The following is a 23,840-nucleotide window of genomic DNA, read 5'->3' as shown; positions in this document are numbered from 1 at the left end:
ACACGGTCCCGTGTTGTCCGGATACCAGCCGCTGCAAATATCCGAAAGCCATACTTACTGTACCGTGTGTCCCGAGCCACCTACGGCCACAGCGACAGCCCACATTGATCAACCAGAATGTCGGCCAATCAGGTTCAAGTGTTCCAGCTCGGCGCTTCTCGCCGAATCACGAGGCTTCAGGCTTCGGTCTGGATAGGGTTATTGGCTTAGTCTATGAATACATTCATAACAACTTACCTTGATCCCTAATTAAGGTCTCCTTAATTTAACGTGCCTCCTGATATGCAATAGCGACGCAGTCCGAATCCCGGAATTCCCAGTACGCTTTGACAGACAGTGGATAATATCACTAGCAGCGCTTACAAGCTCCAGAGAAGAAGGTACCCGCAATCAAAAGTTGTAGTGACGGGCGCGGACGTGGAATAATAAAGCGTAAGATGTCACGAATCCAGTGGGCAGTTAAACACGTCGTTCGCTAGCAACATACGAGGAATCTTGCAATGAGTGCTGTTCACACTCTTTATGTGAATTCGATTGATCACGCTTCACGAAATTTTTGAAGCATGAATAGCTACCCTTACAAGGCGACTGTACTTGCGACCCCCACAGAATTGCTAGAATCTGCTGCGGGGGCGTTTCGGCATCGGCTTGATGAAATGGCCCAGAAGAACCTGACGATTGATCACTGGTGGGTTCGCATCCATGAAAGACATTTGGGTGAATGCGAGACAGCGACTACGTTAGATCAACAGTGTTTTTTAAGGTGCAGTTCACTTACGATAGAAATGCATTGCGTATGAAGTACTTCGTAGGCTACATTTGACATCCCAGAAGGCGGTTTGCCTCAGGCTTGCCCTCTCAGCCGTGTTCAGGGAGTCAGTTTGTAACTTGAAAGCGAACTACGAATGCTCTGACTAGCAAACTACATCGTGTCTGAAGCTGCTACCCTCCCGAATGTGGACGCCGCGAGAGAACTGGCAGAAGGTCAGTCACTCAGCCGATTCAGCGGTGCGCGTGGACTAAAGCTATCGCCTTCCTTCGCTCTCTAGAATCAGACACCTAGACTTCAGTCAACTCTTTATTCCACTACTTTGGCTAGTTCTATTACCACGAAGAATTTGATGTTATGCCCTTTCATACTAGCTGGATTTACCCAATAAACACTTAATTTGCGACTCTGTAGCTAAACATTGCCGCTTTGGATGTCACTGATTCGTGTTGACATCGGTGGCATTGTGTACATGTAGAATCCGTGTAAGACGCCTGGGATCACATGATAAAAACCCTAACTTTTAGGCAAGTGTTGGGTGTAACTGGAGCAAAACTTGAAAACACTTGCAGTGCACATAAAACAACATAACATTACAATTTCCAGTAAACTCGAAGCTTTTCACAAACACCTCGGAGTTCACAAATGTGAAAAGCTGAAAGTTGGGGTAATAGTGATAGTCCACTACTTCTTCTATGTAGCTATCCCCTCGTTCTGCCTAGCCCTTCATCCACCAGATTGATCCAGCGGTTCGCCGGTTATAGCTGGCAAACAACCTTACTGATTCCCGTGTTTGCAAGCACTGAGCGAAAGCCAAAACATTGTGAGATTTCCCTACGGGATATATAAGGATGGATATTTTCTGGATGTATTTACAAGCGAATTTGGATGTCTCAGTTGGCCTCATTAAGGAGCGGTGTGCGCAACTTCCAAGGCACGTAAAACGCTCCACAAATTCGAGCATCTTTCCCTGGACTTCAACCAGTCTTCGAAGAATAAGGCCAGAGAGCACCTTCGATGCCACAGCTAACAGTCTGATGCTACGGTGGCTTTCACACAGCGTCCGCATACCCTTTTTGAAGATAGGAATAACTGCCAACATGTCACATTTTGCAGGCACTTTCTTTTCACTCCATATCGCACCAATGAGTTTTGTTAAATTGGTCATCAGCGGTTCTCTGCCTTCTTAATGAGGCATGGATGGAAACCGTGCGGTCCTGGTGCCTTGTCACGTTAGAGTACGGACAATTCGTACTTTGTTTCTTCTTCCGACGGGTGATCAAGGTTTACATTCCATTCGTCCGTATGCACTATCTCCACAAGCTGGGGTTGCAGCATGCCAGGTAAACTGTTCTTCGAAGTGTTCGGCCCATCTTTCCAGTCGACGTTTTTGCAAATGAATTAATGAGCCATCTTTTTCACCTTTTGTTTCACTGATTGTTACTTTCCAGGGAAAGTCGATTTTATCAGTTGACATAGGGCACGGCTGTTTCCCGAGCTTTCGATGTTGGCCTTTTCTTAAGTTTTTCACTATCTGTCTTTTGAGGAATTTGCGTGCGCCGTCATACTATATGTCTGCAGATATCAATTTCTCGGCATCAGTCATGGATAGCGATCTGGACGACATACAGTGGTTTTGTCGAATTGGTCGAATTGGATAAGTCGGACAGACAGCACTGAACACCGCTAACGTAACTCCTTTCATATTCTGCTACGCATCATCTACATGTTGGGCTAGCTGAGATTGATACTGTTGAGCTATTATAGTTCTTTGAAGATATTGGATCGGCATGTTCCCTACTGACTCGCAGCGAAAGCTTGCTACATACTGGTACCCGTCCACAGGGGTTCGTACACAGTTTCCTCGTGAGGGATACAAATTTGGGAGGGACACATCTGGTCGTTAGACACTGTGAGGTTTCATGATCGACAGAGTTGAAAGCAGCTTTCGGATCAAGAAGGACGACTAACGTGGGACATTTGAACAAGTGGCTCTGTTCAAAGTATCTCTCAGCGTAGCTATAACTTCGATTAATTCTCAGACAGAACAAAACCCAGCTTGAGTCTCGCGAACATTTCTCCCATGGTAATCGGTCAGTCTACGTAAAATAATGCCAAGGAGTACCATGGGTGCGACAGCTAAAGGCTGATGCTACACTATTTTCGCATGATTTTCTTGTATTCTTTCTGAAGACGGATGATGGTTGGCGTGCTCCACTCCATTGGTATTGTTTCTATTCCAAATCTTCCGCAATAGGTCGTCAGACTGTTCATCATGACCTTATCATCCTTGAGAAATGTGGGTTGCAGACCATCCAGGCGGGTGCTTTGTTCCGTTGGAGGACTGACATCTCACACTGGGTTTCCGTTGTAAACGGCGGACTGTAATTGATGTTCCATTCAGACTCGCTGGGTTCTCACAGAACTTGTGCTCAGCTGGGCTGTTTTTGAAGTGTTCAGCAATCACTCGAGACGAAGGCCTTGTGAATGAATTGTCGCCCCCTGTTTTTTACATATTGGTGATACCTGTCTTCTTTTGACCGGTTGATTAGATCAGCCAAAGCATGGTGCAGATTTTGCCTGCTGTGAAAGTTTTCTGCATCTCCCGGGACTCCGCAATCCTCCAGCTTTCTCTATAGTGCTTCAAGCTCTTAATCCTTCGGCGTTCGAGGGGTCTGCTTGGGGATTTTGGCAGCTTCTGGTCTCGACAATATCCAAGTTCATTTAACCAGGTTGGATGGCTTGGAGAAGTTAAGTAGTATGGCTTTTTGACTTGCTTCCATCCAACCTTCAACCAGTCTGTCGTCACCGGCGTGACTCTGTTTTCATTGGCTTTCCAGCTCCATACTGCTGGAGCTTGTCGAATTCGATAAACGGGCTTGTTATGCTTCGTTACGTATGATGCTGAGGGAAGGCGAATTGATTACAGGGCCAGCACGATAGTGGGGCGCTTCGAGGAGGGTCCAGAAAACGACTCTTATAGGTCCGTTTAATTTCGAACCTATCAGCCTTTCAGTTGCTAGGCGGTTTACCCGCTCCTTATGCGGCTCTTGATTACTAACACAGAAGCCACTGGACGAGTACATAGTCAAAATCTACACAAGTATTCCAAAACGAGCGATAGTCAGTCGTTGATCTGCACCGTCTCTAACTGATAGCGATGTGATCAGTTTGGGTCCACGTCTGGCACTCTTCTGGAGGACACCATATAGTCAGATGACGGGTTATTTCGGAAGTTATTTCAGCACATAGCTGAAGCAATCGTTAGCCATTTTCCCTATGTATCGAGTCCAATCTAAGTCGGCCACTTAATTCTCAGATGCTCTAAGCCTGCCTACTTGTGCATTCAGATCTGCGGCAGTCTGTCGGAACGCCCACCGTAACGGGCCATTGAACGTGTCACAAAGCTTGTCTTTGATGGTGGGGTGTAGGCAGACATGACTAACAGACAACGATCAACTTCCCGGTTACCTAGGTCGAAAAAGGTTTGATTGAGATACTCCACCTTGAGCCTTTGACTCAAATGTCTGGTCCACAAGGCAGTGGGGACCCTTCCCTTAGCCTCTGTCTCAAGAGTGTGGTTTTTGAGGCCGACCTTTTCTAACCCGTTCTTCCTAGGGCAAGGGTAGTATCGCTGCTTCCAAAAAATCATGGACATGCTTGTCCCTTGGGGGGGGGGAACACCTAACCGCCTTCGCACTCTTATCACAGAGGATAGTACGGCTTTACTTCCAGACTGCCTCGCAATACGATTACTCGCAGTACGTAAACTCACTCCCCTTCGCCAGGCTGCTCGTTGGCCTTCCTGGCATGATTGAACCTTTAGGATTCCTCTAGGAATTAAAACTAGCCGGAGATGAGATTGTCTTTTGAATCCGAAAGGCCAGGGCAGATTTTGCTAACCTTCGGCACCTATGGCACCGAAGTGACGTCAGTTTGTCAAGGGAATTGTTTGCACTGCGATGATGCGATCCATTCCGCTTTGCGGATCAGAAACATGGCCTCCACTCGCAGAGGAAATACGGAAGGTGTCACTGTTTGACCATCAGTATCTCCGAAGCATTGGTCAGATCTAGTGGGAACATCGGATTAGCAATGATGAGTTACGCCAGATGGTTTTAAGAAGAAGGAACTCTTCCGCAATAGATGAATTACCAACGCTTCATAGGTTACGCTGGTTAGAACAAGTACTCCGTATGCCAGAAGACTGTCTGCCTCGCAGAGCTTTTTTCGCCGAGCCCGTGTTGAGTGCGATGATGCGATCCATTCCGCTTTGCGGATCAGAAACATGGCCTCCACTCGCAGAGGAAATACGGAAGGTGTCACTGTTTGACCATCAGTATCTCCGAAGCATTGGTCAGATCTAGTGGGAACATCGGATTAGCAATGATGAGTTACGCCAGATGGTTTTAAGAAGAAGGAACTCTTCCGCAATAGATGAATTACCAACGCTTCATAGGTTACGCTGGTTAGAACAAGTACTCCGTATGCCAGAAGACTGTCTGCCTCGCAGAGCTTTTTTCGCCGAGCCCTGTGTTGAGTGGAAGCCACCTAGTGGTGAACAATGTATGACTTGTTAACGAAGCATGAAAACAGTAACCAGTAAACGTAGTCGGGTCGACACCTACCGCCTCCCCGAATGGGGACCCCGGGATTCAAATCACCAATGGTTAATGACACTAGTAGAAATAGATAATCGCGCGGTCAGTGGCGCTAATGAATCAAAGCTATCGCCTTCAATGCAATGCTACCCAGTTCCCGAACTAACTAAGTGTGCTGTCGCCTCCAATGCGTCACTGTGTCCCACACTGTCCCGTTTTCCGGTGATTGAAACTGCAGCAGTTGGAACGAATGTACATATAGTACATGGTTTATAGCTGATAAACTGAACTGAATTGGCAAGTCAAGAAACGATCATTTAGCCCGGTGACTTAGAACGATGTTCTTCCCTGCACATCCTGCCGCAGCGGCTTCTGGATTGTCCGAGGTGCGCAGTGGGTAGCAAGTGGAGAGTGACGAGGCAGTTGGTTCAACTACGAAGGGCGACATGGCTCAAATGTTTATATTCCGAATTTACTGACCATAAGGTCCGTGGTTCGAACCCGACCTCTGCCTCTCGACTTCCCCCGCCTAGGCTTCGGCAGCCTGGCAGTATCCCAGCCTTCGTGCTTCTTTCGGGTGGCATGGCAGCTAGGTACCGGAAAGGTGTTACAGACGAACGATTCATTTTGTTTTAGCTCAACCACTGTGCTTGCATCTTAACTTCTTGTTCCTGATACAAAGAAAAAGTAGTCCTAGTTGTGCCTATTTGTCGTGCTGTCCGAAGGGAGCGGTAAGGATGAAATAGATGAGATACTTTCAGGTTGCTCAAGTCTTGATGCAGAGGTTTGGTTCCGATCGCAGACCTTCCGGTCAGTAAGTTCGCCCCCTAACCACTGAGCCTCCTCGGCTCAGTAGTGTGTTGAAATATCGCCTATCGAGACGAGTATTATTCTCGGACCATTCTCGGGTACTATTCTCCGAATAGCGCTAGGTGCAAGGTGGAAAACTTTTGACTCTGCAAAAGGGTGTGAAACAGATCTTGAAGAGTTTGTTTTTGGTACCGTTCGCGTTCCAGGGTGGGATTCCAATAAATCTCTTGCTCTTGACTTGAGACATTGCAAGAGACGATGACCCGTCATGACACTTGAGTGAACAAAGGAATCCGCTTATTTCCGAAACCGTCGGGGGTTCCAGGTTCACTACGTGGGGCTGCGTTGCAGGTCAGAAATCCGGGCTGAACCACAGCGGATGGGTTGTTGTTAAGTCATTCAAACCAACGATTCGTCTATTAGTCTTTTTTAGAGATAAGTAATCCAGTGCTCTCGGTGATTGTTTCGCTCATCGGATGCCTGTTTGGGCCTGGTGCGCGCATCTGTTGGAACAACTTCCGTACATACCCAGAGTGTCATCTGACCTTCTCACTTTCTGAACCCACTAGGTTTATTGATCATTCGCGGATTCTTTTTCTCATTTGAGATCTGACAGTTCGTTTAGGTGCATTGAACTCTCGACCAGTAGGACTATGTGCGGAGCTTGGTGATCCAGTGCTTGGATCTAGTTGACTTTGTGGTTCCACAAGCGGAGTGCCAAGCATCTTACAGGGTTACCGACAGTATCTTTTAGTAGGAGTTAACATCACAAGGCGCCAGTAGGGAAATCAGTGGGTGGACTTGATAGTCGTGCTTCGCATCAGAGTCTGAGAGTTTCTCAATGACTAGTACTAGTGCAGTTAAGATCAGGCGTTCTCATCCTGGGTGGGTGGACTTGATAGTCGTGCTTCGCATCAGAGTCTGAGAGTTTCTCAATGACTAGTACTAGTGCAGTTAAGATCAGGCGTTCCTCATCCTGGTAGGCGAGTAGCGCCGACAGCACCCAAACGCTTCTTATCCCTCTACCAGGTGAAGGGCTGACCACCTGTCTGGTTCCGGCACTCTAATTTGAGCATGAAAAAACAGCAGTTGCTCCGGCTAACGATGGTTAGGCATACACAACACATCTCCCAACCAAAGCTGTCCTGTAAACCTTGTTCAATGGGAGTCCCTGTTGCACAACCGAAAATTCGCTTTTTAATTGTCTCGTTACGAATTAGCCGAGACCAACCCACACAAGCTATGGTCCTGAGACAACTGTTGTTGGACACCTGAAGACGTCTCAGTTCCGCCGCTTGAACAGGCCAAGTCTCACATCCATAAAACAACCAGCATTCAACGAGGTTAATCTTCTAGTATTTGGTGATGATGACCTTGTATATGTTTTGGAATACTTCTAGGATCTGTTCTTTCATTCCAGCGTATGTCACTGACCTGTGGACAAGCACCTCACACCACTTCGGCAGATTCTCCTGCAGTTGATAAAACCTCTGTCAGTGAAACCTCTCAACCAATCCAACATATTGTCATTCCTGAAGCAGAATTGCTTGAACTACCACTTCCTACTTATTGTTGCGAACTGTGCGGTTTAACAGTGAAGACTAAGGCTAATCTTAGGGCTCATCATGTTAAGACGCACAGAATTCTGAAGGTAGTATCCGCTTTCTCACCCACTGATCCGCTCAAATGAAAACCGCGTAGAATGAGGCTGATGTTGCATTTTTCACAAAACAAAAAAACCATGTTACTTATGTCTATCATTGTCCCATCGTTCCGTGTAAACACAACGTGGGTTTTGATGCCGGATTTAGTACGTGTTCTCGACTGAAACAAGTAAGTCTTCTGTTCATCAAAATCTTACAAATGAACTTTCACCGTCATAGCACTATCAAAATGTACATATGCGGAAGACCTACAAGTGCGAACGGTGTGGAGGCTTGTTTTCCACACCATCCAGTCATGCATACCACCTGCGTTTCTGTGGGAATGTATTTTCATGTCCCGTCTGTTCGAGACACTATTCTCTAAAAAAGCATCTCGGGCAGCACTTTCGGCGAACTGGCCATCGTCCGGTCATTAAACCATCCGGATGCAGTAAGCGAGCTACCAGCAGAGGTAATCAGTGTGAGTCGGTGAGGCCAAAGCGACAGCCTGAACCCACCAATAAGATAGCTGTGCCACCACCTGGTGCTTTTCAACAGGCACAAGCTCAACAATCTTCAGCTCCTATTTTGGTTCCCGTAATCATTTTGCCAGTGCCTGTTTTCGGTCCAGGTGCTGCCAACCTGCAGGCGCAACCGAATGCGAACGCCACGTTGTCTTGGAAGCCAAATGCGCAGACACCCCTGACTCTGCCTCCCGGTTTTGCACTTCCTGCCGCTCTCGGATCCGCTCTGAGTACGAACTACCTGACCTCGTTCTTACACTCTGTGACGACGTCTGTAAGTTTTGACATTTTCACCATTCAGAGCTGTTACTTTTGATGATAATTTCCATCTATATCATTCAGAGCTACTCTTCGATTGCACCATAGAGAGAAGAGAATCTTGTAGTTTTAAAGCTTTCGAACTTACATTCGGTTGTTGCTTCAAAATCAGCCAGTTGTACTATGCACTGGATCATTATACACATTATGTCATTTATACAGGAGTATTGCACCAGTTATTGTTTGATTTTCAGTCACAAAGTGGCGACCATAAATCTGGATAGCATGGTTTATTTTTGAACTTCCGAGTTATCTGCTTCAAAGTACTCTATTAGGATACAACCCTACCTAGGCTTGGGCAACCTGGCAGTATCCCAGCCCTCGTGCAACCTTCGGGTGGCACGTCAGCTAGGCACCGAAAGGGTGTTAAAGCTGAACGATTTTTTTTATCAGGATACAAATGGAAGTTCCTCATGCTGCTGACATCAGGATGACCAACAAAAATTCGACAGCTGGTTAATAGATGTCAAGATGGAACTCGAATTAGCTCAGTGGTTAAGGCGCGAAACAGCTGACCAACCGGAAGAACTGTCGTTAGAACTCAGCCTGCCGCTGTCTAGATTTGGGCAACCTGATGGCATCTCAGCCTCCATGCTTCCCTCGAATCTCACGGCAGTTATGCGTGCTGCAGTTAAGACAGTTGAGCCCAGCATAACTCACTGGTTAAAACGTGAACTCACTGAATGAGATACTTGGATTTTGGGTCGCCCCTGTCTAGGCTTAGGCGACCTAACGGTGTATCAACCCTTCCTTTGGGTACCATGACAGCTAAAGACCGAAAAGCTGTTACAGCTGAGTGATTATTACCACTACTTTTTTGGTCAGTATCATCACGTGAGGCATTAAACCTGGCTGTGTGATCCGGTGGATGTCAAAGTCAACTGATCTATCTTCATTTCGGCGAATTCTAGCTAAATTTCAGCTTGAATACTGATAACTAACCCGATTATATTTCAAGATTCTCTAAGTTACTGAAAAACCTGAAAACTGTAATTAACGAAATGTGTGTTATACTTGCATATACATCAGGTTGGAGAAACAGCTGTTTTCATGGATCGTTCGCTGAAAATCATTTTTGTTAATTTGTAGCAGTCGCTAGCAAATACCATTTTCCAGTGACCGTTTGGTATAACAATTCTTTGTTCTCAACATACTCGAACAATTGTTTACCTTGTTCGTCGTAGGTTTTGCTTCCCAATGTAAAACTTGTGCCCAGTTCCTTGCAGACAACAGCAGCAATATAACTGGTCATCTACAGGTCACAACGGAATATCATCCTGCCGACAGAACCCGTATAAAACAAGCGTGATACTACTTGACGTCTGGATATCGGTGCACCGAAAAACTGCGATGCACTAGTACGCACTAGTAACACACTGTTGTTTGATAAATAAGCGTATTCAATTAAATAACCAAGTTCAGCGAACTACGCAGCCTGGGCTATCAACGTCTTACACCGCATCAAACTGCGCAGTTCCAGTAAGAAAAGTCGGATGGCTGTCATTACCCCACCCCCAGTTGGATTAAATGAATTTTTGTCTACGTGTGCAGCTCTAGTATTACTCAGCGCCATTTTTCCTCTTATGAGCATTCAAATCTGCCTTTACACAAACTGGCAACAATGAAGTCCAGGTAAGTAAAATTCCAACCAACTGTCGATTAAAATAAGGTATTGACGTCGAGCTATCAAACCATAATTTATCTTTCTGTGTGGCTGGCGTGGATTCTCGCTGCAAGTTACTGGTTCTGATGAATGTTTTCCAACACTTTTCTTTCTAGCTTGCACAACCCACTTATCTAGATGCTTCTGATCAATTCGAAGCCCTTCAATCAACGCCCGTTCCAGCTCCAGTCGTTGATACTGGAACGCAAACAGAAGTTAGTGTACCACCGCAAGGATCCACAGATGCTATCACGACAACCTCAGTCAATACATGTACAGATGAAGATGATATCACCGCTTTTATTGGCAGTTTATTCTGTGATGCCAGCGTCGAGACTAATTTTCCACCATCAGGAGTCACCAGCGGTACGTTTCAGGATTTCTATCGTCTCTTGTTTAGTCACGAGGTCTCCCGATTCCGGTTTGGTCACACAGAGATTTTCCAGTTCCATTTTGTGTGTCACAATAAAAGAACATCTCTCCACGAGGCGTAGAAAATGGAGTTAGTGCTTCTCAGTTGTCAGCTTCAATTCCGATTGCTATCTCTGGCAGTACGACCCCGTCCGTCACTAAGTGGAAGTTTGGAGTCCACTTCGGCCCCCTAACCAACTCTCAGGCGTCAGTAATAGCTTGGTATCTCTTCAAGGTAGAAATGTTCCATGTCTGCCACAAACAAACCAAAGGATATCTCCCACTCACATCCTTTCTTTGTTAGAAAATCGATGTGTGCTGTCTAAGAAACTTACGTGTTAGACCGTACTGCAGTATTGTATCTCAACATGGCGCAGGTAAGCTCAGTTTCGGACTGTGTTGCTCTTCAACTATCAGGTAACTCAGAGGCGGCGTCTCGTTATTTCAGTCATACGGGTATATGTTAATCATGTGAGCTGACTTGTGCGTGCTCGGATTTCTATTAACAGTCCATTATGCACAGTCAGACTGGCCAGATGTGTTAGGATCTCTAATCAACGATCAGAAACGCGGACTATACTTATTGTCTCTTCACAGGTCCGCTTTATGATGAACTTTCCTGGTTTCTTCGACCGTCAAATTGCATGGATGTCACTATTCCGGCCGACAATCTTCTCACCCAGTTTATACGTTTCCTTACTCTGGATTAACCTCTCTTGGTCAGGATTATTCAGTTTTAGAAATGTCTCACCAGAGTTTTCTTGATAGCAGATATGGGTATTCGAACAACTCTGCTGATCGCCTTTTTATTGCATTCAGAGGGCTTCGACACAAAAGTGAGCGTCGCGTTGTATGGAGCCCTAGCTGTAACCAATTTTGCCCGCAGATCAACCTCACAGATGTAAATAGGCTGACCAAGTCAGACCAATCCCCAATTCGCACCAATGTAACAGATCGTCTATTTAAAATAAGTCGTCTGTAAGATGTAGCCTTCAGGAAGTCTGACAGCGGCAACTGTCTAGAAACCAGTCGATGATGGAATAGGCCGGTCCATTGAGTGAGGGATGAATCGATGTTCGAAACTCTATAAACCTCGTATTCGGCTTTGCAAATCCCGAAACTACCTCACGACCCAGAGCGATCCATATCTTCGATTCAAGAAGGAAGGAAAACAACACGATTCACCAGGTTTTTGGGACAAGACATGCTCCACAGTCGCAAAACCGATTGGGAGAAGTGGAGACTAAAGAAGGTTCAAGGGATGAATAAGGCGAAGACCTTTGGAGCCAGTCCAACTTTCTTCCTACTTATCCGGTATGCCAAGCCAAGAGAATCGCCGTTCGGTTATAGAAATTCCGTCATCTGTTTCAGTAGGTCAGACATCTCGAAAACTAGATTAACCGGCTTTTAACTCTTCGGATGACTTGTCGTCAGCGATTTCACAATAGAATGTGGACCGTGTGATTTCAACGTAGAAGGTTAAAAACGAAATGGAACTTGTGAATTCAACCTTCAAAAGAAGCATCACAGCAGGTTTCGACTGCTTTCTGTCTTGTTGGAGGATGGAGAGGAAATGTTGATTTGCAGTCTAGCAAGACTGGTGTGTGATATGTCGGGGATGAATGGGAAGCGTCAGACATACCATAGTTTCTGTTGTTTAAGGAAGACGACGGATCTGAATGTGGGAATCATTGTGTACCAATCTAATCACCATCGCCCCTAAGGTGTTCACAGTTGTCATGCTACGTGGATGTACCAGCACTTACAGCAAGCAGCCCTGTAAACCGGGAGGGGTTTCTTCCGGATGGGGATACACTTACTACACCTTTACAGTCTATTAGAAAATGACGTAGAAATCCACCAGCTCCTATATTCTTGGATCTTGACTCAGCTGCTTCGTTCCGGTGCCCATCCCTTAGAATTGTTAACATTAATTGCAATTCTCTTTTTTTGTTTTTCGATACCTCAGTAATTGACAGTTCTCAGTATAACATGGTGTCGTCATCAAACAAGTCCGTCAACTGTCTTACACTGATTCGGTGGTCCTCTATCCTTTTGTTTTTGTTTTCTGCAAACGCGACCCCCCATTTAGCTCTTGTAATGACCCAAACTATCTTACCTTCGTGCACTTTACACGATTTTCACACTGAGCTGACCTGGGCTGATTGATTTTCATTCTAGATTGTGACCTAGTTTTATTTAACACACCGTTGTGTGCCATCATCTTAATGTGGCTTGGGGTTGAAGGCCCTTTAGAATCTACGATCGATTTTTCAGCGACTGTTGTCTAAACTTGAGCAGCCTGGTGTTTTCTCCGGGTCACACCGGGAAGGCGTCACACGGACCATCATGGATATCATTTTCCTCAAATGTACTCAATTTTAGCGGTAATAACACCACATATTTCTAGTTAGGCAAACAAAATCCATTATCAGCTCCTTTTTGTTTCTTAGGGTTCAACGATCCTTCGTCTGCGGCGGACTTAGATAGTCTTGTGCCCTTAGTTCCTCGCCGCGTCCGTCCAGCTTCCACTGCATCCAGCGATCCTGTAAGTGTTGATTGTCATCTGGATTTCAAGGCTTCCAGTCCAGTTAAACTGTCTACGTTCTCCGTGACTGATGAAGAAGTTCAAACAAGTATGATGGTTTCGTTAGAAAATGTCGCTATGCAAACTGATGGTATCAAAAAGACGCACGTATCAGCTGGCACATGTAACTTCCCTCCCACACGTTGGGTTCGGGGTTGTTCCATGAGAGAATCGCTCGAGACTCCGCCGCCACTCATGGGCAACTCCGAACATGCCCGCTTGTCCTCCGAAAAACTTCCGAACTTTTCAAATAGATCCGAACGGTCTAGTTCCTGCACTGTAGGTAAGTAGGTCTTTTTCATGATTATTGTTTTATGTAGTCTACGTACACGCATGTGTGATTTTTGTTGCCGGAGAATATCCACTCAGTCCAGTGTTCTACATATTCTGTGCTTGCTGTTGGAGTTATCAGTATCTAACCACTGAGTGACATGAATATGAGCAAATATAAACTGTTGTCCCAATCACGCATACTTTCTGCAAGTATACATGATCGGTGTACCTGTGAATGATACATCTCATTCAATTCTGCAACACTAGCCTATTCGTTTTGTACCATCAGATTATTGCTTGATTTGATTTTCCGCTGCATTACTTTGTCCACTCAGTGTCGAGTGACCCACCTGCACTCTATCTCTGGCCATAGGTTTCTCTCTTTGCCTTGACGTGCAGCTATCTGGGGCATGCGAAGCTCGTTTGGTTTCCATAACGTGTCAGCTATGGTTCATTTATACCCTCTCTCTGACTCTTGCATAGACTTGAGCTGCGGGTACTTCAGTACACGTCACCCTCAACAATATCGGACCACTGCCATCGTCACGTTTTTCGTCAATCCCGTTAATAGAGTTGAATGTTCAACCAACCCCGTTAAAAACAGTTCGTCCAGAACACATTCAGTAGTTGTTTCTTGAAGGATGAATGAGAATTGGACTGTCAGTACTCTGCTCCAACCTGAACAGAGTCAATCAAATACACGAGCGTCAGTCGGTAGCTGGTTTTTCAAGCCCATGAGTTTCTCGAACACTTGGGATCTTCAGGCGTATCGCTGTATCGCAGTACTGGTTGGATCAATAAACTAGAGAGACTCGGTCGAATCTGTGTGTTTGCCAAACGCATGAAAAAATATTGTAATGTGACTTGTCGAGGAATCTTTCAGTGTCCATTTTGTACTTAAAGTCGCTGGTACATCAGTCAGTGAGTATAGCTACAGTAGACGCAGCCTACTGGTCCTCCAATTTCGAGTTTAATATGTTTTACTATGCAATCAACCGAAGTTCCGTCTCGCAATCAGGCTCTTGACGTGCTTAGCTCAAAATGGGTCGGCAGTTTGGCGTATTATTCCATCGCGTATTGTGGGCGATTAGTAGCACGGACGCGTTATACCTCAGATGACGGAAGCTAAAAATCAGTAAAATTTTTTCATGTTGCTGTAGCAAACTGTTAGGGGTTTCACGGTTGGACTCCAATATGGAGTGCTCATTATTTCTGGTTTTCTGGTACCATATAAATTTGTTATATATTCGCCAAGAGGAATAATCACAGAAAACAAGCTACCTTCATTGTTCTCCTGACTTCCACGGGTCTATTCAGCTACCCATTGCATTATTGTCGACGACAAGCCTATACTTATGGTTAAATTACTAATTACCATTAACTAATTACGCTCAATCGTTCCGGTCCATGCAACCAGATTGGTTTCACAGGCAAAGGCTAGTCGTGATCACAAAACGAGATCGATACAACTGGCATGTCTACAATCCTACGAAAATGATCGTTGGTTGGTTCGTTGAGCTGAGCTGAGCAATTCGATTGCGAACGTTTCATCACCAATGGACATGACATCATGATTGCTTTGTTGTGGAGCGTAATGGAGCGTAGTGATGGATCGGTAGTTGTGGAGTTGAATTCTAACTGTGCTTTCATTACTCAGAAATATGCATGGGATTTATTAAAAGAATTTAAGGGGTTCCCTAATCTAGGCTACCGGGAAAAAGAGTCAATATTCTTACGTGTTTGGGTGTTTTTCTGATTGGTAGTCGCGGTAAAGGATTGTGTGAGCACTGTCAAAGGACAAGGTGTCACTTTTGGACGGATAAATATGAAAGATATTCGCGCTGAAAGAGTATGACAACTAAGCACTTGTTTACGTAGCTCGTTTCAAGGGGTAAATGCACTCATTTGCAAATTACGTTGGTGTGGACTGGATACTTAACTGAACCTTCTTTGACATTCTTCAAAAGGCTTCTGTAAGATAGCACGAACCGCTTCTGATGTTCTTGCGTAAAAGACGAATACTGTACGCCTCGAATTTCATTTAACACGACTGTAGGCCTTCAGTGCAGGTCGATATTCACTGAAATGTTTCGAGCACACCGATTAATGTTGATGGCATTTACAACTGTTTCCCGCCAAACACCCAGCATGTGTGTGTCTCGTTATGTGCGTCTCTGTGTGTTGTGCATTGCTTATCTGTGTTAATCACTTACACTGAATGTACAGGTCGTTGTGGAGTCTGCGAGGTGTGGGCTCTGTGTGGAGTGCAGGAGCCGGCTGCGCATATTTACATATTTGTGTGCATGTGTGAGTTCATGTGTGCAACCAGTACGTACACACCTAGATCACTTTGCTTTTAAGTTGCGGATTTCATTGTTCTTAAGCTATGTATGCCAGACTCGTCCCTTCTGATGTTCGCATTGATTTAGGAAAGCACCTAATCTTAGGTCCTAGTGCTTTCGAGTGAAATTCGTAAGTGGATGCGCATAGTGTTTTGTAACTCCTCGTCTAGCTGGCGGAGATTTGGGTTTCAGTTTGGTATGCAGTCTGTCTGTCTTTTGGGTCCTTAGTTGGGGACAGCTGAATTTCATAGTGAATTCGGTCGTCCTGTCAACTAACCAATGGCTGTTTGAGGACATGATTCTACTGACTCAGAATTTTATGTACATTGGAACATCTCATAAGGCTAAACTCTTCAGGAAACAAACGAAATTCACAGATCTCATCCATGGCCTCATCACAGAGCTACTCTTTTTTACTCTAATGAATGGAATCAGTGTTTTTATTCTGTCTACTTTTGTTGAACCACTGGACAGTCCCTTGCAAGAGAACATGCCGAAGGAGGGTGAGTAGTGTTGAATATCATTCCAACTGAAGCTTGAGATGGTCTTTGTGCAGATTCATGCAAAGTGTATTCTAAACAGCTGGTTGCAGCCGAGTCTCCGGCCCATAGGAACTCAGTTTACAGATGAGTGTTTATCACATCATGCATATGATTCGTTGCTCAAGTAGGAAACAAGGTACCTGGAAACTGTTCGACAGTTCACTATCAGTTATCAGATAGATAATGTCTCCGAGTTTCCCTCAATCGTATCTCCTATTTGAACCGCAGATTGTGTGCAACTGGCAAAGTACGATCATTTACAACTTACATTGGGGTTGACGAGATTCAACTGAAGCTCTTGTGTATGGTGTCATTCAACTGAATAGGTTGCACAAAGCTCACCTCATGTTTCAGTTCATACGATAGTCTTGATGCCGAAGTATATTTCCTAGAAATAACAGCACACAGTAACGAGAAATTCGGTTCCTTTCCCCCCTTCGGTAGCACGTTGCTTTCGCACAACAGGAATCCTAAAACACATTCCTACTCATTGCTCTTGGGCTATCGATGGTGGAGCCTATTTATGCACTTCTTAATGTCAATCCAACTCCGTGCGGCGTGTATGTTTATGGTTAACTGATGTGTTTCTGTTCCCCCTGTCCATTGAGGAGGAGCGGCCAGTATCACGTCCAAGAAAAACAAACTTTCTGGATTTGCTGAATTTCCTTTGTTCATAAGTCTGTTTTGAAAACTCCTATCTTTCCCAATATATTTTTTCTTTATTCCACAGTAGAGAAGTTAAAATTTGCTGAGCGGTTTAGCAGTGAGGAATTGAGCTGTTGTCGCTCTAACGTGTGGGCGAGATGACCCAAGTGGTTAGAGCGCGAATTTACTGACCGGAAGGTCCGTGGTTCGAACCCGACCTCTGCCTCTCGACTCCCCTGTCTAGGCTTGGACAACCTGGCAGTATCCCAGACTTCGTGCAACCTTCAGGTGACATGGCACTTGGGCACCGAAAGGGTGCTACAGCTAGACAGCTGTTCTTACGTGTAAGATTTGCGATTTACCACTTCTGTTACAGGACGCGTCTGAATTGTCACCTGTGAACAAGAAGCCTGCCCCGAGTGGGTTGGTCAAGCTAGGGTTAACCAAGATAATTGGTTTCTTTCAACTCACCACGCGCGTTGTTCAAGCGCGAACTTTTTCATTTGTTCAAATGAAATCGCTCATTTCGGGTGACCGCATTTCTACTCTCGATGTGGTCTAGCATATGTACTTCTGAAGATTTGTACTGGTGCTCCCCTCCTAACTTGAGCCAACCAGAATAATCCTACACAGAGGGGAGAAATAGAGCCGATAGGACGGATGTATATATGTTGGACATTTCTCGTGAATCCTGACCTTAATATATGATAAAACGCAACGGTGAGTGGGATCATCGGGTACCGTAAGCTATCCGTGCTTGTTGTCCTTACCTTGCATTAACTGTTGAACCTTTGCCACTCAGGGTTTACCAATCTGTTAACTGGTTTGTTAAATTTTGAGCCGTATCCAGAATGCTTTTGGACAAGAGATCACGTTTGACACTTTTTCATCTGAAGATTCTACACCTGTAGCAATATCTGCTAGTCCCTGTCAGAGTACCTGGACAATTTCACCAGCATCTGGTTTGGTTTTCAAAGTTTAGCGAGGACGAGTTAGAAGTAAGTTGCCAACAAAGCAGTCCTGGACGTGTCTACTGCAGTAAACCAATCGATGCGAGCAGCGCTTCGTCTACCGTAGTGTTATGAGAACGAACTGCTCCATTCCCCTATCTACACGTAACACCTAACGCAAGTACCATAACACCATTGAAGCTGGGATTCCCCTGAGGGTAACATACTGATATCACCTAAGAGGTACCTCCCCCGTCGGGATTTAGCTAGGATTCTCTACCTGGCGAACCAAACTCTGCTGACCTTATAGCGCATGTTTTTCTATCTCACGAACTTAGAGCAACCCGAAGTCCTGGAACACTCCATCCCACCCATTTCGGCCCTGCTCAATCCACAGAAGTCCCGTAACCCATGCGTTAGCATAACTCATCTGGCTCAAAAGGAGAGCCAGTCTTGCGAGTTCTTGTCAACAGCGTTCAACAATTCTGATCAGTTTGGTGACTCATACTTTCCTTCTTCGCAATCAATCGGACTGCAGTCTTCCCCGTGGCCTTCGTCACGTACTTACAGTTCAATGGAAACGCAAACATTCTCGGACGACTTGGAATCATGGCTGAACAGTGTTCACACACAAACGTCCTCATCGGTTTTCGGATTGGCTTCGTTTGCAGATATGGCTGTCGGAGTTGACGAGGATTTTCTAACCGCTGCCCTTGCGACCGTGGAAGGTGATAAATGATGGTGTTCCATCCAGATCTCCCTAAAGTATTCTGTGATCCGCTATGTTTTCATTACCAGTGCCATGATATCTCTTGAACCCATACTTGAACAGTCCCTACCGAAACATCGAAACATATAATGGGCTAACACTCTCTTTTCGTCTTCAATTCACCTCATCGCTTGTTTTTTCCTTGTTGTAGTCCATTACTCGCTGTACAGATATTCGTATATCAAACATGCACATGACTGTTTCGGGCACCGATTGGCTTCGCACATTCCATTAGGTTTCCAGAGGGACTACCAACTATTGATTTGTAAATACGTATCTTTACAACAGTAATCTAGTAGTGTTAAAAATATTTTTCCTATGCATATCTGTTGCGTTTTGGATTCTTCATGATTCTACAGCAAAAAGCCTTCTCTTATGGACGCACTTGTCAAGCTGCTGACACCTGCTTGAAGCTAATCAGTCTAAGAACCACACGATAATGCAAATGGTATCTTTCAGTATTTTAAAAAGGTTCACTGCGGCATGTCTGATGATAGTCTGACCTCTTCCGGATGGTTGTTTTTAACGTAGACGAAAACACGTAACTAAATATCCCATTTCTCACCTGAATTTATTTATATTCAGGTGCTGCAATCGCAGGTGAAACATGTTACACTGACTGATGTGTTGATGGGCAGAAGGGATATGCTGCGGATGAAATTTAGTTCGATTCTCCACCAATGTACCGGACTGACGTCCAAGTCTATGATATCGAATTGAAACGAAGGCGAATATCTTTCAGGCATTAGCAATTTGATAGTTTTCAACCTCCCCTCCCCGTGTCAACGTCCGATTTTAATCCAAGGCAACAATAGGCATTCACTGTCTGGCGTATAGGAAGGACATATTGTTACACAACTACTGCCTGAATACTCTAGATGAAGTAAAACAGCAACCTCAGTTCAGCCGTTGACCGAGAATTAGGATTGGAACGAACGGTTCATTTTGACTGTCAGTCAGTGCACACAAGGCGCTAAAAGTTCAGGTTATATATGTGCTACCGATGGAACGTTCGCTTTCCGGGAGTGCCTTCAGTTGATTTCCTACTTATCTGTTAATGGTGCTGATAACTTTTATGGGCTATCTGATATTCTTCAAGTTAGTTCAAAAGCATTGGTTCCGGGTTAGCGCATCGGGAAACCCGAATAAGTGTAGTCATACAAAAACTTGACATCCGTTTTTGCGAAACTGTAGGGGTAAATGGGTTGAAGACATCTCCGTTTTTAGATTTGTTTCGATTTTGGAAATAATCTTATCCAGCAATGACCCTTCGAAGGTCGCTCAGAATCTGGCCTTCCGTAAAGCCCTCACGTTTACTTAATTTCGTTAAAGACAACAACGAACATGTCGGTTGTGGATGGTGGGTGTTGGGCGAAGAGCTGTAAGGGTGTCTGCTTGTTCTTGATTGCCCATGCAGAAAGGATATTGTTTGAGATACTACCTCTGGTTGTTGGCCCAAAGGTCTGACTCATAAGAAGCGTGAAGCTGTGTAATTTGTTTCGCAAGCACCAGCCCCCGGATCTAACAGTCTGATTTTCAAGTCAGCTTGTAGGATACTTCGACGTATATAGGAAAGCCCAATTGGGTGACGCGAAAAATCACAAGCCAGAAATTGTAGATTCTTGAGACTTATCAAAAGGTGCGGTACTACATGTATAGAATACGTAACAAAAGGGGTACAAACCTCGAATTATGGGGGTTTCCGGCTAAACTGTTGCACAAAGTAGTGCAAGTTCAAAGAAAGCCCGGAGGAGATGGCAAATCGATCTCAGTTTGCGACGCACGCCTGGGTACAACACGTAACGCAAAATGGTCAAAAAGCGCGCGTAAAGAATGGCTGACCTAATTGGTTCGACAAGTCAAGGGTTAAAAGTTCATGAGGGATTACAAATGCATATCGAGTCTATGAGGCAGACGCAGTAAACAGCAGCAGACAAGGGAATAGTTTGACCGGGGGAAAGGAAGTACACAGCTGTTGTTGGTGCTTTTTGGCAACACCGGCTTGGAGGCAAGGACACGTTGGTTCAGCCCTCTGAGGGATGCTGGTGTAATCCGGTGGCCTAGGAAGCGCCTTGACCTATGCTAAAAACGGATCCAGACTATTGTGTGACATGACTATAATACTGTTTTTTCGGCTGCCAGTGGTAGTTCCGCGCAACATTTTCATTTTGCATAGTATCCCTCAGTTCCGGAACGCTGATTGGGTGGTTGTCGCCTAAGATCACAGGATCGGGTAGAACTCGGTTTAACTGACCTTACCTTCCTTACCTATTCACTACTTTCCAAGTGTTCTGGACGTTGGTAGGTGGGTGTCAAATAACAGATCGCGGTGTTTTCAATGTTTCCCCTAAAAGATCACTAGTTCTTGGAAAGGGACTCATTCTGTGACCGGAAACCCAATAGGCTATTAGAGCACGTTTTGTTTCATGGCTAATGTGTTCAGTACCCACGATGTATATGGGAAAATTCTGCATCGGCCTGTCGTCGAATTTCCCATCAATATCAGCTAGGTAAATAAATGCAAATACATTCATTAGCCAAAGCCCTTGCGTCCAAACTTTCACAGTGACGAGCACATTTGAGAAAGTGAGAAATCAGATTAGCAAGGTGTACGAAATGTTCGCATGGAGGGAGTGCCTCTTCGCCTGCGACACGAGTTTAATCGTGGTTCTGTTGGGATACTACAGCTGATGTGTCCTTGTTCAGTGGACATGCCATGTTGGCCTTAATTGGCTTTCACGTCACGTGTTTGTTTGTTGGTGAACTACAGAGTGGGTATCTGATTTTCGTGGTTAGGCAGCAGTATGTAGTAATGGTGGAATATTGTCTACCGTGACTGTCTGTCATTTGTCTATTTGGGACGAATCTTTTCGGACTAAAGATTTGAAGATGTTTTTAGCTTTTTCGAGCTTTTAATTGTCTTATCTGAGGTGAATCACTCTTGCCTAGAATACCTTTTGTTTCGAAGTGACAATTTACAAAAGTTTAATTAGTCTTGTCTATCCTTTTGGTGAGGTCCAAGGATATACTGCCAAATTATTGGGACGGAATCGGAGTTTTTAGCTGCTGCAATCGTCACTTTATTGTTCCACTGGCCTTCCAGGCTTCTGCCAAACTTAGCAGCGAACAACTAATGCTGGGTTAATATTTCAAAGCATTGACGAAGATCAATAATGACGAAAGTGCTCTTGCGAGTCAGGATTTTGGGATCCGTACGGTAAATATTCATCGGAGTTCGAAGTCCATGGGTTGGTAATTGTCAGGCCGGTGATTAATTAGAATAAAGATGATGTATGTAAATATAGCACAGGTGCACAAAGAACCTTTGACGGTCGATTGTACAGACAACTGCAGCCAACAGTCCCATAGGCTCTACGGTTGCTGAAGACTCTGGAAATTAGAGTGCTGAGTGACAGATTACGTTATTCCAAGCGATACGTGAGTTAATTTTTGATGTGTAGGAACTCTGACCGTACAGAAAAGATACTGGGTTGAATATACTGCAACCTAAAATCAATATTCCGATGGAGGCGCAAGAAGATAACAGATCTGTGTTCCGTGTCGTCCTGATTTTTTGGAAATCAGGCCGATGAACCACCAGGACCGTTCATCATAAACTTGACGACGCAGGACAGTTGCGTTGTAAGAAATTCGTTCCAGTTACAACGGAACCCTTTTTTCGTTCACCTTTTTACCCCATGAAGAGTAATGACTTCCGCTTTTGTACGTTCTGTACAGTCAGAGGGAAGAGACATGGTGGGCTTACATGCAATCGTGTAGTCCCGTGAGAATGTCGTCTTCATCTGTGCTTCAATTCCGTTACTGTGAGTTGATGACCAGCCGGACCGGAACTTCTGCCAGAAGTTCACTGATCAGTTTAGTCAGCGGTTGCTTAGATCCAGAATTCGTGGGCTGAATCGAACGGGCCAGGTGCATAAACTAATCGGCAGATGTGGTCCATAGGACACAGTGAAAATACTGTCCAATGGGTCCTAGCCCTTTCCGCCAACGCGAAGGCCTTCGCGCGACTGAAATTTTTGGCCGAATATCGCTTATTCTGTTATGTATTTTAAGGCTATTTCAATAATTACTTGTGCCATATTTGCTTTACCGCTGTGTGTCCGAGTATATAAATCATGGACGTAAGTACAAGATCGGATCAAGTTTGCATCACCACAGTCCTCGAAAACGCGAGAGCGATACGTTCTTTGAGATCTAATGCACTTCCATGAATATGGACATGCTGGTCACCTGGGGGGAACGTTTTAGTGTCTTCACATTCCGATTGCAGAGAGTACTAGGACTTTACCTCCAGATTACTTCGTACGATTAATCACAGTAAGTGGACTCGCTGCTCTTCATCGGGCTGCTCCCCGTTAGCCTCCCTGGTGCGGCTGAACCTTAAGAAATTGAGTTCCAGCCAGTATAGCCTGCTGGATCATTGCAGCATAGAAGTCCGACCACCACGAGAGGGTGAAAGCTTTAGTTCTCATGCCAATGTCTTATTTGTACCATGGATGTACCATGAAACTTACCCGTTTTTTGTTCTACATGAAGACAGCTAGTCAACCACCGCAACAACACCCTATTGGCCCTCCGGTTCTTGGGGTAATCACTTCTGCTCTTTAAGTTTTAACCCTTCATGTGCTGCTGAAAGTGTGCAATTGTAAGCCACTTATATACATGCTTTGGAGGATGTTCTCCCGATTGATTGGACTGGATTTTCGATATAGTTTCACCTGGTGCCGAAAATACCTGATTCTTATTTGCGTTCAACAATCGACCATCGAGGTTCCTACCAGTTTCTTTTACCAAGTATTTGAGCTAAGACAAGAAGGTTCCTAGATCTGGAATGGTAAATCGCTCGCCAGTACTTTAGCGTCGAAGGAGTGTTATGCATAGTTGGTCGCATTTTCGCTATCCGCCTCTAGGCTCCCAGCAATGCGTTGTTGGCGTTGTTATTTATACTACTCATAATGAACTGAGTAACTGG

General features: G+C 45.0%; 1 protein-coding gene across 1 annotated transcript; it reads left to right on the top strand.

Moving 5' to 3' along the window:
* Nucleotides 1–7,603: 7,603 nt before the first annotated feature.
* Nucleotides 7,604–19,156, top strand: T265_04555 (hypothetical protein; the record flags this gene model as incomplete). The annotated part of the gene is made up of 6 exons (XM_009169319.1): nt 7,604–7,831; nt 7,882–8,013; nt 8,064–8,621; nt 10,445–10,694; nt 13,193–13,609; nt 18,417–19,156. 6 exons carry the CDS (start codon nt 7,604–7,606, stop codon nt 18,815–18,817), a joined length of 1,986 nt encoding a protein of 661 aa, XP_009167583.1.
* Nucleotides 19,157–23,840: the final 4,684 nt, after the last annotated feature.

The sequence above is a fragment of the Opisthorchis viverrini genome, assembly GCF_000715545.1.
Source record: "Opisthorchis viverrini unplaced genomic scaffold opera_v5_75, whole genome shotgun sequence".
NCBI lineage: Eukaryota > Metazoa > Platyhelminthes > Trematoda > Opisthorchiida > Opisthorchiidae > Opisthorchis > Opisthorchis viverrini.
Note: the sequence above shows the minus strand (reverse complement) of the source record. Positions and strands in the feature narration are given on the sequence as shown.